The sequence below is a fragment of the Ranitomeya variabilis genome, chromosome 3 (assembly GCF_051348905.1).
Source record: "Ranitomeya variabilis isolate aRanVar5 chromosome 3, aRanVar5.hap1, whole genome shotgun sequence".
In the NCBI taxonomy this organism is placed as follows: Eukaryota; Metazoa; Chordata; class Amphibia; order Anura; family Dendrobatidae; genus Ranitomeya; species Ranitomeya variabilis.
In genome coordinates this window covers 652,207,853-652,224,269 of record NC_135234.1, presented here as the reverse complement: position 1 = coordinate 652,224,269, position 16,417 = coordinate 652,207,853, and the positions used below count along the sequence as shown (strand labels likewise).

General features: G+C 45.1%; 1 protein-coding gene across 2 annotated transcripts in view; it reads left to right on the top strand.

The window, feature by feature from the left end:
* DCTN2 (dynactin subunit 2) overlaps positions 1–16,417 on the top strand; it is a 94,576-nt gene that overhangs the window by 37,727 nt on the left and 40,432 nt on the right. For both annotated transcript variants that reach the window (XM_077297743.1, XM_077297744.1), the window contains exons 3-6: positions 3,483–3,579; positions 12,320–12,381; positions 13,163–13,261; positions 13,552–13,712. In XM_077297743.1, coding sequence (XP_077153858.1) covers positions 3,483–3,579; positions 12,320–12,381; positions 13,163–13,261; positions 13,552–13,712 — 419 coding nt within the window. The remainder of the gene's footprint in view (positions 1–3,482; positions 3,580–12,319; positions 12,382–13,162; positions 13,262–13,551; positions 13,713–16,417) is intronic.

Here is a 16,417-nt window from a genome sequence, read left to right as displayed (position 1 = left end):
CACGCAGGACATGGTATGCCGAGATGGTTCAACTGGTCTCAGACGTACCTTGGAGGCTGCCGAATCGCGCAGACCTCCTGTCTCAAGGGCCCATTTACCACCCGAACTCAGAGGCCCTGTGTTTAACGGCGTGGCCGTTGAGTCCTGGGTTCTGAGGCAGAAGGGGTTGTCTCAGACGGTGATATCTACCATGCTCCGTGCACGCAAGTCTTCTTCTATGCGCATCTACCACCGCGCTTGGAAGGCATACTTCGCCTGGTGCAGGGATCGGAGGCGTTCCCCCCTCCGTTTTTCTATTCCTCACATTTTGGAATTCCTCCAATCAGGCGTAGACTTGGGTCTTGCACTCAGCTCTCTTAAGGGCCAAATTTCTGCTCTCTCGGTCCTTTTTCAGAGAAGGATCGCAAACAGATTGCAGGTCAGGACCTTTATCCAGGGGGTTTCTCATATGGTTCCGCCTTACAAGATGCCTTTGGAACCATGGGACCTGAACCTAGTTCTCTGTGCTCTTCAAGAGCCACCTTTTGAGCCCTTGCACGAGGTGTCTTTACTGTTCTTGTCTTGGAAGATTGTCTTCCTCGTGGCTGTCACGTCTATTCGACGTGTCTCTGAGCTGGCAGCTCTGTCGTGCCGACCTCCTTTCCTCGTGTTCCACCAGGATAAGGTAGTTCTGCGGACATGTCCGACTTTTCTTCCGAAGGTCGTTTCCTCTTTCCATCTTAATGAGGAAATTGTTCTTCCCTCACTGTGCCCTGCGCCTTCCCACCCCACGGAAAGGGCGCTCCACACTCTGGACTTAGTGAGGGGTCTCAGACGTTATGTCTCCAGGACTGCGTCTTTCCGTAGATCAGATGCCTTGTTTGTTCTTCCGGAGGGGCCACGGAAGGGACTACCCGCTTCCAAGGCCTCCATTGCCAAGTGGATTCGTTCCGCCATCCAAGAGTCCTACCGTGTCAAGGGTCACGCTGCACCTCCGGGGATCAAGGCTCATTCTACCCGGTCAGTCGGCGCGTCCTGGGCCATCCGGCACCAGGCATCGGCAGCACAAGTCTGCAAGGCTGCTACATGGTCCAGTCTACATACGTTCACGAAACACTACCATGTGCACTTTCAGGCTTCGGCAGACGCTTCCGTCGGTAGGCGAATCCTACAAGCGGCTGTGTCTCATCTGTAGTTGTAGGCTCGCACAGCATTTATAACTTCTGGTGACCCACCCAGGGACTGCTTTGGGACGTCCCATTCGTCCTGTGTCCCCCAATGATACGTAGGAGAAAAGGAGATTTTTGTGTACTCACCGTAAAATCTTTTTCTCCGAGTCATCATTGGGGGACACAGCACCCTCCCTGTTAGCCTAGTTGGCTCAATTGTTCTTTTCAGTCTGTGTTTTGACTATGACATGTTTTCTGTTTGATAACTGGTTTACTCCTACTGCTTTGTTACCGAACTGGCTCTGGATTGTCCAGCCTGTGGGTGTATACTGCAGGGGAGGAGTTAATCTTTTGTGTGTGTTTAACTTAGTGTCCTCCTGGTGGCAGCAGCATAACACCCATTCGTCCTGTGTCCCCCAATGATGACTCGGAGAAAAAGATTTTACGGTGAGTACACAAAAATCTCCTTTTTTTTTTTTTTTTTTTTTTAGAACGGCCCAATGTTCATTTTTTTATTTTCTGTAAAGTAGTTACAAATTTATATACATTTGTCTTCATGTTTTGAATTGGAAAGCTGTGTGCAAAGTTCCCGATGAATGGAAATAACAACCAGTATAAAGATTTTGATTAAGGCTACTTTCACACATCAGTTTTTTTTTTTTGCATCAGGCACAATCCGGCGAATTTTCAAAGAAATGGATCCGTTTTTATTCTCATAGAGTTGTATTAGCGCCGGGTTGTGCCTGATGTCCCAACGTTTCATCCGTTTTTTGCCGAATCCGGCAACAATTGCCGGTGCGGCGGCCGGAGAAAACGTCCAGAGGAACGTTTTTTGTTGCGGCGAAATTCCTGATGGCACTGGAATCGGCGACATCCGGCTTTTCAAACAATGGACGCCTATTGGAGCTGGATGCGCCACATGACAATATCCGGTGCCAGAGTTCGGCCTCCAAATTGCGCATGCCCTGTTCTCTCTCTCTTTTTACTATTGATGCTGCCTATGCAGCATCAATAGTAAAAAGATATAATGTAAAAAATAATAAACAAAAATAAAAAAATCATGATATTCTCACCTTCCGGCATCCCCCGCAGCCTTCCCGCTTTTCGCGATGCTCCCATTCCCAGTAATGCATCGCGGCAATGTCCCCAGATGACGTGCGGTCTCGCGAGATCGCTACGTCATCACAGGACATTGCCGCGATGCATTACTGGGACCGGGAGCATCGCAAAAAGCGGGAAGGCTGCGGGGGACGCCAGAAGGTGAGAATATCCTGATTTTTTTTTTTATTTTAGTTTATTATTTTTTTTACATTATATCTTTATCCCGGATCCGGAAGAAAAGCTGATCGGGCACAATTTGTTTTTACACTAATTGCGCTGGATCCAGCAATCTGTCCCGCCGCCGGATTATGTGGGACGGATGTGTGAAAGTAGCCTAACTTATGTCTTTGAACACACTATCATTTTGAACACTACTGTATACATAAAACATGCCATTCTGCCAAAAACTACAAGTCTATAACACCTCTTGCACAGGGAAGGTAAAGTTCTATGCTGCATATCTCGGGAGCAGTACTGGGGGCCCTTTATTTACATTTTTCAAAAATATGTATAAATATACAACCAGTATAATAAGGTTATCCCTAATGTCATATTACAAGATCCCTGATAATATGGTGAAGGCAAATTCTTGGGATATGACAAAACCAATATTACAAAGGTTATTCCCATTAAAATTGTCTTTTTCTTTTTGAAAACTTTTAGATGAGGCGGCCCCAGTACAGTTACCATATGTGGTGCAGCATAAATCTAGACCTCCACATTGCAGGCTTTGTGTGGCTAATGTACCTTTTTCACAGCTCTCCTCATTTTTGATGTTCAATGCGTTTCCTCATTGCATTTCTTTCATCTTGAGGACCGGGCTCCAGAGGCGCTAAAGGCTGCAAATTAAACAAAGCAAGGAGTTAAAAGTAGTCACATTTCTTAATACAAGGAGTGAACAATGACTGCACCCTTAGAGGGGAATGAATGAATGCAGCGGTGTGAAGATTTAGATTTTTTTTATGCCTTTTCGTTATATCTATTACGGCTCTCGGGATTCTTTAGGCGACCTCACTACTGGATAGAGAATACTACCATTTGTGTAGAAACCGCGTCCTGTTCTGTCTTCGTGATTTATTCTGACCGTTCCTAAACCTGAAAAGATCAATTGTGTGTGGAAAATCCCTATTTCTTCTTGTACTCCATGCTCTTGTATTTGTTGTGAACAGTTGTAGGGTACAGGAGAGAAATGTTATCAGCTCCCTCCTGACAGTGTCCCCACTTCTCGTGTAGGAGGAGCTGACCAGCACTAGTGTAGAGCACATCATCGTCAACCCCAATGCTGCTTATGACAAATTTAAGGACAAGAAGGTTGGAACTAAGGGACTTGGTAAGTGTGAATTTCTTCTTTCTGGATACTGAACATCATATAAATAACATTAACCTCCTCATGACTGAGTGTTTTCTGTGGTGTGTCCCCCCCACAGTTTATATTTCCACTCACTTTTCAGAAACCATACATTCTCCCCCCCCTTCCCCTTTCCCATTGACCTGGCTAACATACTGAAAAATGGAGGAAGAATTCTAAGGGGGGGAAATGGTGATGAGAAAAAAAAAGCGCAAAAAAAGACACAATTTCAATATTTGTTTTTTTTTCTACGGCATTCATTGTGTCATAAACATGACCTGGAAACATCAGGTCAGTGCGATTACCCCAATACCAAATTCATTGAGTAACATAAATATTTGATACACTGCAGATTTTGCAATTTTTCCCACCTACAAAGAATGGAGAGAGGTCTGTAATCTTGATCGTAGGTACACTGCAACTGTGAGAGACTGAATCTAAGAATGAATCCAGAAGATCATTGTATGATTTTTACATAATTTGAATTTTATTGCATGAAATAAGTATTTGCTACAATAGAAAAACACAACTTTAGATTTGGTACGGAAGCCTTTGCTTGCAATTACAGAGGTCAGATGTTTCCTGTAGGCCTTGACCAAGTTTGCCCCACTCCGCCATACAGATCTTTAAGGCTTCGAGGCTGTTGCTGGGCAACATGGCATTTCCAAAGATTTTATACTGGGTTCATATCTGGAGACTGGCTACGCCACTCCAAGGACCTTGAAATGTTTTTTACGGAGCCACTCAGTTGCCCTGGCTGAGTGTTTCTGGTTATTTCCTGCTGGAATATCCAAGCCACGACCCATCTTCAATGCTCTTACTGAGTTAAGGAGGTTGTTGGCCAAAATATTGCAAAAATGACCCCATCCATCGTCCTTCAAATACAATGCAGTCATCCTGTCCTATTTGCAGAAAAGCACCCCCAAAGTATGAGGTTCCCCCACCATGCTTCACGGTTGAGACTGTGTTCTTAGAGTTGTACTCATCCTCCTTCCTCCAAACACGCCGAGTGAAGTTGATACCAAAAAGTTCTATTTTGGTCTCTTCTGACCACATGACCATCTCCCATGCTTCCTCTGGATCATCCAGATGGTTATTGGTGAACTTCAGACAGGCCAGGACATGTGCTGGCGTAAGCATGGGGCCTTGCGTGCCCTGCAGGATTTTAATTCGTGACTGCGTGGTGTGGTACTAAAGGTAATGTTTGAGACTGGTCCACCTGTGTAGTTCTGGGCTAATTCCTGACCTTTTTCAATATCATCCTTACCCCACGAGGCGAGAACCTGCACGGAGCCCCAGATCGAGAGATATTGACAGTCATCTTGTGTTTTTTCCATTTTCTAATTGTGCCAACAGTTGTTTCCTTCTCACCAAGCTGCTTCCTATTGTCCTGTAGCCCATTCCAGCCTTGTACAGGTCTACAATTTTGTCCCTGGTGTCCTTAGACAGCTCTTTGGTCTTGGCCAAGGTGGAGAGGTTGGAGTGAGATTGGGTGGACAGGTGTCTTTTATACAGGTAACGAGAACAAACAGGTGCAATTAATACAGGTAATGAGTGCAGAGTAGGAGGGCTTCAAAATGAAAAATAGGTCTGAGAGCCAGAATTCTTACTGGTTGGTAGGTGATCAAATACTTATTTCATGCAATAAAATGCAATTTATTTATTTAAAATACATACAATGAGATTTTCTGTGTTTTTTTTTTTTTTTTTAAATTTTAAGATTCTGTCTCCCACAGTTGAATAAGCTGATCAATAGATAAAACCTCTGGGTCAAAATTTAAAAAAATATATATTGGGTTTTAATAAGAATTTTACTTTTAATTCTATAAGTTAAAATAATAAAATTCACACCACGTGCATATCCAGTATTAGAAAACACACAGCAGCAAACATAGGATACTTACCACATCAGGTATAGACGTTAGAGAACTTTCTGACCACTGCTATGAGTCGCCAGTTTAGTCTCAATCTGCAACTATACATGTAGAATGAATATCTAGGCGTATTCTCACACATCCGAGTAGGGTGAAGAAAAAACTATTATGTTTGCTGCTATGTAATATTGGGTATGCATGTGGTGTGAATTTTACTATTTTAACTTATAGAATTAAGTTATATTTCAATTAAAACCCTATCCATTGCTTTTCACAGTTGTAGTGAATCCATGCTAAAAATTAAGGACCTCTTTATTCTTTGTAGGTGGGAGAACTTGCACGTGTGTGTGTGTATGTATGTGTATGTGTATATATATAATTTTTTTTTTGTCTCGTTTAATGCATTTAATTTAACTAGCTTCAGATTAAAGGTACCTTCACACTAAACAACTTTGCAACGATAACGATAGCGATCCGTGACGTTGCAGCGTCCTGGATAGCGATATCGTTGAGTTTGACAGGCAGCAGCGATCTGGATCCTGCTGTGATATCGCTGGTCGTTGCTGAAAGTTCAGAACTTTATTTGGTCGTCAGATCGGCGTGTATCGTCGTGTTTGACAGCAAAAGCAACGATGCCAGCGATGTTTTACAGTGGTAACCAGGGTAAATATCGGGTTACTAAGCGCAGGGCCGCGCTTAGTAACCCGATGTTTACCCTGGTTACCATTGTAAATGTAAAAAAACCAAACAGTACATACTCACCTTCTGCTGTCTGTCACACGTCCCTCGCCATCTGCTTCCCGCACTGACTTTGAGCGCCGGCCGTAAAGTGAAAGCAGAGCACAGCAGTGACGTCACCGCTGTGCCCTGCTTTCCGGCCGGCACTCACGGTCAGTGCGGGAAGCAGATGGCGAGGGACGTGTGACAGACAGCAGAAGGTGAGTATGTACTGTTTGGTTTTTTTACATTTACAATGGTAACCAGGGTAAACATCGGGTTACTAAGCGCGGCCCTGCGCTTAGTAACCCGATGTTTACCCTGGTTACCCGGGGACCTTGGCATCGTTGGTCGCTGGAGAGCTGTCTGTGTGACAGCTCTCCAGCGACCAAACAGCGACGCTGCAGCAATCGGCATCGTTTAGTGTGAAGGTACCTTAAGATTGCCTTTTGTGGACAAGATGATGCTAGTTATGCTTTATTTTTAATTTCTTTATTGTATAACTGAGGAGAGTGATTTCCACTTTATTTTGTTTTACTCACTTATGTAGCGCCATTAACCCCTTCCCGACCCATGACGCCACGTAGGCGTCATGAAAACCTGTGCCAATCCGACCCATGACGCCTATGTGGCGTCATGGAATGATCGCGTCCCTGCAGATCGGGTGAAGGGGTTAACTCCCATTTTATCCGATCTGCAGAGACAGGGGGAGTGGTACTTCAGCCCAGGGGGGGTGGCTTCACCCCCCCGTGGCTACGATCGCTCTGATTGGCTGTTGAAAGTGAAACTGCCAATCAGAGCGATTTGTAATATTTCACCTAAAAAACTGGTGAAATATTACAATCCAGCCATGGCCGATGCTGCAATATCATCGGCCATGGCTGGAAATACTGAAGTGACCCCCCCCACACCCACCGATCGCCCCCCCAGTCCTCCGTTATGGGGTCCGGTCCCCTCCGTCCGCCTGCCGGCTCCCCTGTCCTCCTGTCCGCTCCCTCCTTGTTTGGATTCACCCCCCCTGTGGTCCGATTACTCCCCCTGTGCTCCGATCCACCCCCCCACCACCCCTTCATACTTACCGATCCTCCCGGTGTCCGTACGTCTCCTCGCTGGGCGCCGCCATCTTCCAAAATGGCGGTCGCATGCTCAGTGCGCCCGCCGAATCTGCCAGCCGGCAGATTCCTTACAAGTACATTTTGATCACTGTGGTAGGTTCTATCACAGCGATCAAAATAAAAAAAATAATAAATAAACCCCCCCCTTTATCACCCCCATAGGTAGGGACAATAATAAAATAAAGAAAATATATATATATTTTTTTTTTCGTTTTCCACTAGGGTTAGGGTTAGAACTAGGGGTAGGGTTAGGGTTAGGGTTAGGGTTACGGGTAGGGTTAGGGTTAGGGTTATGGCATGTGCACACAGTGCGGATTTGGCTGCGGATCCACAGCGGATTGCCGCGGATCCGCAGCGGATTGGCCGCGGATCCGCAGCGGATTGGCCGCTGCGAATTCGTAGCAGTTTTCCATCAGGTTTACAGTACCATGTACACCTATGGAAAACCAAATCCACTGTGCCCATGGTGCGGAAAATTCCGTGCAGAAACGCTGCGTTGTATTTTCCGCAGCATGTCAATTCTTTGTGCGGATTCCGCAGCGTTTTACACCTGTTGCTCAATAGGAATCCGCAGGTGAAATCCGCACAAAAAAACACTGGAAATCTGCTGTAAATCCGCAGGTAAAACGCAGTGCCTTTTACCTGCAGATTTTTCAAAAACCGTGCGGAAAAATCTCACACGAATCCGCAACGTGGGCACATAGCCTTAGGGTTAGGGTTGGAATTAGAGTTAGGGTTGGAAATAGGGCTAGGGTTGGAAATAGGGTTAAGATTAGGCTTGTGGTTAGGGTTACGGATAGGGTTAGGGGTGTATTGGGGTTACAGTTGTGGTTAGGGTTGGGATTAGGGTTAGGGTTGGGATTAGGGTTAGGATTAGGGTTAGGGTTGGAATTAGGGTTATGGGTGTGTTGCGGTTAGGGTTGTGGTTAGGGGTGTGTTGGGGTTAGGGTTGTGATTAGGGTTATGGCTACAGTTGGGATTAGGATTAGGGGTGTGTTGGGGTTAGTGTTGAAGTTAGAATTGAGGGGTTTCCACTGTTTAGGCACATCAGGGGTCTCCAAACGCAACATGGCGCCACCATTGATTCCAGCCAATCTTGCGTTCAAAAAGTCAAATGGTGCTCCCTCCCTTCCAAGCCCCAACGTGCGCCCAAACAGTGGTTTACCCCCACATTTGGGGTACCAGCGTACTCAGGACAAACTGGGCAACAACTGTTGGGGTCCAATTTCTCCTGTTACCCTTGCAAAAATAAAAAATTACTTGCTAAAACATAATTTTTGAGGAAAGAACAATTATTTTTTATTTTCACGGCTCTGCGTTATAAACTTCTGTGAAGCACTTGGGGCTTGAAAGTGCTCATCACACATCTAGATAAGTTCCTTGGGGGGTCTAGTTTCCAAAATGGGGTCAATTGTGGGGGGTTTCTACTGTTTAGGCATATCAGGGGCTCTGCAAACGTAACATGATGCCCGCAGACCATTCCATCAAAGTCTGCATTCCAAAACGTCACTACTTCCCTTCCGAGCCCCGGCATATGCCCAAACAGTGGTTTACCCCCACATATGGGGTATCAGCGTACTCAGGAGAAACTGGACAACAACTTTTGGGGTCCAATTTCTCCTGTTACTCTTGCGAAAATAAAAAATTCTGGGCTAAAAAATATTTTTGAGGAAAGGAAACACATTTATTATTTTCACGGCTCTGCGTTATAAACTTCTGTGAAGCACTCGGGGGTTCAAAGTGCTCACCACACATCTAGATAAGTTCCCTTGGGGGTCTAGTTTCCAAAGTGGAGTCACTTGTGGGGAGTTCCTACTGTTTAGGCACATCAGGGGCTCTGCAAACGCAACCTGACGCCCGCAGAGCATTCCATCAAAGTCTGCATTTCAAAACGTCACTACTTCCCTTCCGAACCCCGACGTGTGCCAAAACAGTGGTTTACCCCCACATATGGAGTATCAGCATACTCAGGAGAAACTGGATAACAACTTTTGGGGTCCAATTTCTCCTGTTACCCTTGGGAAAATAAAAAATTGTGGGCTAAAAAATCATTTTTGAGAAAAGAAAAATTATTTTTTATTTTCATGGCTCTGCGTTATAAACTTCTGTGAAGCACTTGGGGGTTCAAAGTGCTCACCAGTCACCACACATCTAGATTAGTTCCTTGGGAGGTCTACTTTCCAAAATGGGGTCATTTATGTGGGAGCTCCAATGTTTAGGCACACAGGGGCTCTCCAGACGCGACATGGTGTCCGCTAATGATTGGAGCTAATTTTCCATTCAAAAAGCCAAATGGCGTGCCTTCCCTTCTGAGCCCTGCCGTGCGCCCAAACAGTGGTTTACCCCCACATATGGGGTATCATCGTACTCAGGACAAACTGGACAACAACATTTGGGGTCCGATTTCTCCTATTACCCTTGGGAAAATAAAAAATTCTGGGCTAAAAATCATTTTTGAGGAAAGAAAAATTATTTTTTATTTTCACGGCTCTGCATTATAAACTTCTGTGAAGCACCTGGGGGTTATAAGTGCTCACTATCCTTCTAGATAAGTTCCTTGGGGGGTCTAGTTTCCAAAATGGGGTCACTTGTAGGGGAGCTCCAATGTTTAGGCACACAGGGGCTCTCCAAACGCGACATGGTGTCCGCTAACGATTGGAGCTGATTTTCCATTCAAAAAGTCAAATGGCACGCCTCCCCTTCCGAGCCTTGCCGTGCACCCAAACAGTGGTTTACCCCCACATATGAGGTATCGGCGTACTCAGGAGAAATTGCCCAACAAATTTTAGGATCCATTTTATCCTGTTGCCCATGTGAAAATGAAAGAATTGAGGCTAAAAGAAATTTTGTGTGAAAAAAAAGTACTTTTTCATTTTTGCGGATCAATTTGTGAAGTACCTGGGGGTTTAAAGTGCTCACTATGCCTCTAGATAAGTTCCTTGGGGGGTCTAGTTTCCAAAATGGGGTCACTTGTGGAGGAGCTCCAATGTTTAGGCACACAGGGGCTTTCCAAACGCGACATGGTGTCCGCTAACGATGGAGATAATTTTTCAGTCAAATGGCGCTCCTTCCCTTCCGAGCCTTTCTATGTGCCCAAACAGTGGTTTACCCCCACATGTGAGGTATTGGTGTACTCAGGAGAAATTGTCCAACAAATTTTAGGATCCATTTTATCCTGTTGCCCATGTGAAAATGAAAAAATTGAGGCTAAAATAATTTTTTTGTGAAAAAAAAGTACTTTTTCATTTTTACAGAACAATTTGTGAAGCACCTGGGGGTTTAAAGTGCTCACTATCCTTCTAGATAAGTTCCTTTGGGGGTCTAGTTTCCAAAATGGGGTCACTTGTGGGGGAGCTCCAATGTTTAGGCACACGGGGGCTCTCCAAACGCGACATGGTGTCCGCTAAAGATTGGAGCCAATTTTTCATTGAAAAAGTCAAATGGCGCTCCTTCCCTTCCGAGCCCTGCCGTGCGCCCAAACAGTGGTTTACCCCCACATATGAGGTATCAGCGTACTCAGGACAAATTGGACAACAACGTCCATGGTCCAGTTTCTCCTTTTACCCTTGGGAAAATAAAAAAATTGTTGCTAAAAGATCATTTTTGTGACTAAAAAGTTAAATGTTCATTTTTTACTTCCATGTTGCTTCTGCTGCTGTGAAACACCTGAAGGGTTAATAAACTTCTTGAATGTGGTTTTGAGCACCTTGAGGGGTGTAGTTTCTAGAATGGTGTCACTTTTGGGTATTTTCAGCCATATAGAACCCTCAAACTGACTTCAAATGTGAGGTGGTCCCTAAAAAAAATGGTTTTGTAAATTTTGTTGTAAAAATGAGAAATTACTGGTCAAATTTTAACCCTTATAACTTCCTAGCAAAAAAAAAATTTGTTTCCAAAATTGTGCTGATGTAAAGTAGACATGTGGGGAATGTTATTTATTAACTATTTTGTGTCACACAACTCTCTGGTTTAACAGAATAAAAATTCAAAATGTGAAAATTGCGAAATTTTCAAAATTTTCGCCAAATTTCCATTTTTTTCACAAATAAACTCAGAAATTATCGACCTAAATTTACCACTAACATGAAGCCCAATATGTCACGAAAAAACATTCTCAGAATCGCTAGGATCCGTTGAAGCGTTCCGGAGTTATTACCTCATAAAGGGACACTGGTCAGAATTGCAAAAAACGGCAAGGTCATTAAGGCCAAAATAGGCTGGGTCATGAAGGGGTTAATTCCACAGCACTTTACACACATTATCATCACTGTCCCCATTGGGGCTCACAATACACATTCTCTATCAGTGTGATGTCTTTGGAATATGGGAGGAAACCCTCGGAGACACCGGGAGAACATACAAACTCCTTGCCGACATTGTCCTTGGTGGGATTAGAGCCCAGGACTCCAGCACTGCCAGGCTGCGGTGCTAACCACTGAGCCACCGTGCTGCCACTTTACTTCATTATTTTAATCCTTTGGTTCCCTTAGGTTTAGGGGACTGGAAGCTGCAATCATTTAATTTCTTCTGCTGCAGAAGTTTGGTATTGCTGTAGTCCTGTGGAATCCTATTGCCTGGTCATTTTTTACTGTGCAATGAGCGTCGTAAAAACAAAACCTTTAAAACTATTGTTAGAATTCTGTGTTGTGTTTTTCTCTCATCATTTTCACTGCACTTAAACTTGTTTGCGAGTCCTCTATATTGTAATGTAACCGGTGTAATTCAAGACTTCAGCTCGTTCTGCAAAATAACAATGTCATACAGTTATGCTGATAATAATTATGGCTTTTGAAAGCTGTGCAGGGGAAACAATAATGGAGAGCCGCCCAGTCGTGCTGCCGGCAATTCTCCATCAGACCCCTGCACCATTATGACGTCAGTTAGCGCTATATTCCCATCTAATATGGCGCTGGCTTATGCCATCACTGCGGTTAGACTGCTGGCGCGGGGCTGTGCCACAGCAATGTATACAGCTTGTCATTACGTGCCTCTCTCCTGGATCTCTCCTATGAACAGATTTCTCTGACCGTATAAGCAAGGCGAAGAGGACCGGATACGAGTCTGGGGAGTATGAAATGGTGAGTCCTGCGCTATATTGTTGTTCTCACTAATACACCACATGGGACATATTCCTGGTTACTAGATGACACTCGCGCTTCTCTTTATCTAGACAGTTCTCACAATATAGAGGGTTTCTAGTTTTAAAATTAATTGCCGGTGTGTTTTTGTTGTTGCGGCAAACTGTCTCAGATGCTTTGCTTTCTCTACAGTGAGATTATCTTTTGGGGGGTCTAATTTCTATATTGAGATGGCACACCTAGGAGATTTTTTTTCGGCCACTGGCTGTTGTAAGAACCCATTTGGAAGCCACAGTTCTGTTGGCGGGGGCGCTGATGATTGCAGCAATCTTCCTGTCTAACCCCTTAGATGCTGCTATTCACATTGGCTTCTAAGGGGTTAAACTGCAGGGATGGGATTTCTCCATGATCCAGGCTGTTGCTCCAGGAGCCCAGCGGTATACTACAGCCAGTTCTGCTGCGGATGGTGGCAGCTTAGCGCCTGACTCTGGTCCACGACTTTGTTGTACTCATAGAATCAAAGAATGTTAGAGAAGGGACCTTCGGGGTCATCATGTCCAACCCCCTGCTCAATGCAGGATTCACTAACCCATGTCAGACAGATGTCTGACCAGCCTCTGAAGACTTCCATTGAAGGAGAACTCGCCACCTCTCGTGACAGCCTGTTCCACTCATTGATCTACGAGCTGCGATGTGAATAACATGCAGTCAGTCCTCTCCTCTATTGAGTCATCTGGTTTAATTCTTCCCATTTTCTTTCTTTTTTTTTCGTGTTGTGTAGCTGGGAGATGGAATAGGACTGAAAGAAACCCCACAACAGAAATATCAACGGCTCCTGCATGAAGTCCAGGAACTCACCCAAGAAGTGGAAAAAATACAGGTAAGCGTCCATATGACACCCTGACCATTTTCAGAAAAACTGGCCTAGGTTGGTGAGAAAGTCCTGTAATATCTCTGCCTTTATGAGTGTCCAATTGTTCACATGTATCAGCACTCAGTAACTATCAGCATGGGAAGCATTGTACCTGCATAACCAAGGTTAGTAAACCGTTACCTACATGCTGATCAGTATTATGACACACATATATGCGGTCACAATCCTGTTTTGACAGATGTTTACTGTGTTTATTTGGCTATTGATTGCAATTTTTGCTTTCTATTACCATACAGAGCACAGTTAAGGAATCGGCTGCTGAAGAGAAGCTGACTCCAGTCGCCCTGGCTAAACAGGTGGCGGCTCTGAAACAGCAGCTAGTCTCCAACCACCTAGAGAAGTTGTTAGGTCCTGATGCTGCCATCAACCTCACAGACCCCGATGGAGCACTTGCAAAGTAAGTAATCCCCTCTACTACTTGACATCTTGGGTGCGCAGTGCTTTGATTTTATTTAGGCCTTTTTTTATACAGTTCGGTTCTCTACATTACCTAGCAGACCGACAGTATTAATTGAATTAAATGGACCGGTCGCAGCATAAAACAAAGTTCACGACTTTAGAAAGATAATCACAGGAAAAATACTTGTGCCTTGTTCTGTTATATATGTATGTGCTGAATGTATCATGTATTTTTTTTATAGGCTATTTGTCAGTAGGATCGTCCCTCCTAAGCGGTTTTTATGGGTCATACAGATCATAGACAGCTGAATAAAATGATATCTTGATATCTGCAATTCGATGTCTCATTAAGAAAAAAGTGGATTTCTCTGGAACATGTAAATGAGTTGTTAAAGGGAACCTGTCACCAGCAAACACTAGTAACTTGCAGATATAGGGTTAATCTGTGGGTTAATAGCGTTACCTGCCCGGCGCCTGCAAGTAGCTGAACGCTGCGATGAGAAAGTTAACTTTATTCTCCCTGGCACCATTTGGTGTCAGTCTCGGGGGCAGTGCTGGTGTGGGTTCAGTCACCGCAGTATACAGCGCGGCCGATGTAATCGTGCTGCGGCCCTGACTGACACTAGGGCGTTGTCTGAACTTGTGCTGGTGCCGCCTCCCTGACTGACACTAGGGCGGTGACTGAACCTGTGCTGGTGCCGCTTCCCTGACTGACACTAGGGCGTTGTCTGAACTTGTGCTGGTGCCGCCTCCCTGACTGACACTAGGGCGGTGACTGAACCTGTGCTGGTGCCACCTCCCTGACTGACACTAGGGCGGTGACTGAACCTGTGCTGGTGCCGCCTCCCTGACTGACACTAGGGCGGTGTCTGAACCTGTGCTGGTGCCGCCTCCCTGACTGACACTAGGGCGGTGTCTGAACCTGTGCTGGTGCCGCCTCCCTGACTGACACTAGGGCGATGACTGAACCTGTGCTGGTGCCGCCTCCCTGACTGACACTAGGGCGGTGACTGAACCTGTGCTGGTGCCGCCTCTCTGACTGACACTAGGGCGGTGTCTGAACTTGTGCTGGTGCCGCCTCCCTGACTGACACTAGGGCGGTGACTGAACCTGTGCTGGTGCCGTCTCCCAGACAGAATCTGAATGCTGCCTGGGAGAATAAAGTTAATGTTCTCCCCACAATGTTCGGCTATGTGCAGGCATTGGGCAGCATAGTAATGCTATTAACCTGCGGATTAACCCCTAGTCTGCAGGTTAAAAGCATTTTTGCTGGTGACAGATTTCCTTTAACCCCTTCATGACCTTGGGATTTTTCATTTTTCCGTGTTCGTTTTTCACTCCCTTCCTTCCCAGAGCCATAACTTTTTTATTTTTCCGTCAATTTGGCCATGTTAGGGCTTATTTTTTGCGGGACGAGTTGTACTTTTGAACGACATCATTGGTTTTACCATTTTGTGTACTAGAAAACGGGAAAAAAATTCCAAGTGCGGTGAAATTGCAAAAAAAGTGCAATCCCACACTTGTTTTTTGCTTGGCTTTTTTGCTAGGCTCACTAAATGCTAAAACTGACCTGCCAGTATGATTCTCCAGGTCACTACAAGTTCATAGACACCTAACATGACTAGGTTATTTTTTACCTAAGTGGTGAAAAAAAATTCCAAACATTGCTAAACAAAACAAAAATTGCGCCATTTTCCGATACTCGTAGCGTCTCCATTTTTCATGATCTGGGGTCGGTTGAGGGCTTATTTTTTGTGTGCCGAGCTGGCATTTTTAATTATTCCAATTCGGTGCAGATACGTTCTTTTGATCGCCCGTTATTGCATTTTAATGCAATGTCGCGGCGACCAAAAAAACCGTAATTCTGGCGTTTCGATTTTTTTCTCGTTACGCCGTTTAGCGATCAGGTTAATGCTTTTTTTTATTGATCGGGCGATTCTGAACGCGGCGATACCAAATATGTGTAGGTTTGATTTTTTTTTTTTTATTGATTTATTTTGATTGGGGCGAAAGGGGGGTGATTTAAACTTTTATATATTTTTTTATTTTTTTCACTTTTTTTTTCACTTTTTTTTTTACTTTTGCCATGCTTCAATAGCCTCCATGGGAGGCTAGAAGCAGGCACAGCACGATCGCCTCTGCTACATAGCAGCGATCTGCTGTTCACTGCTATGTAGTAGAAAATCAGGTGTGCTGTGAGCGCCGACCACAGGGTGGCGCTCACAGCTGCCGGGGATCAGTAACCATAGAGGTCTCAAGGACCTCTATGGTTACAATGGAGAAGCATCGCCGACCTCCGATCATGTGACGGGGGTCGGCGATGCGCTCATATCCGGCCGCCCGGCCGGATGCGGTAGTTAAATGCCGCTGTCTGCGTTTGACAGCGGCATTTAACTAGTTAATAGCGGCGGGTGAATCGCGATTTCACCCGCCGCTATTGCGGGCACATGTCAGCTGTTCAAAACAGCTGACATGTCCCGGCTTTGATGCGGGCTCACCGCGGAGCCCTGTATCAAAGCAGGGGAGCTGACCTCGGACGTACTATCCCGTCTGAGGTCAGTAAGGGGTTAAGGTCTTTGGGCCGGATACTGATCTCCCTGAGAATCTGCTTACAGATGTGCTTATAAATGAAAGGCGGAGTCACCAGTGTGAGACATGTAATGACTGACAGTCTGCTCTCCTGATTTCACTGCAGAGCTGTAC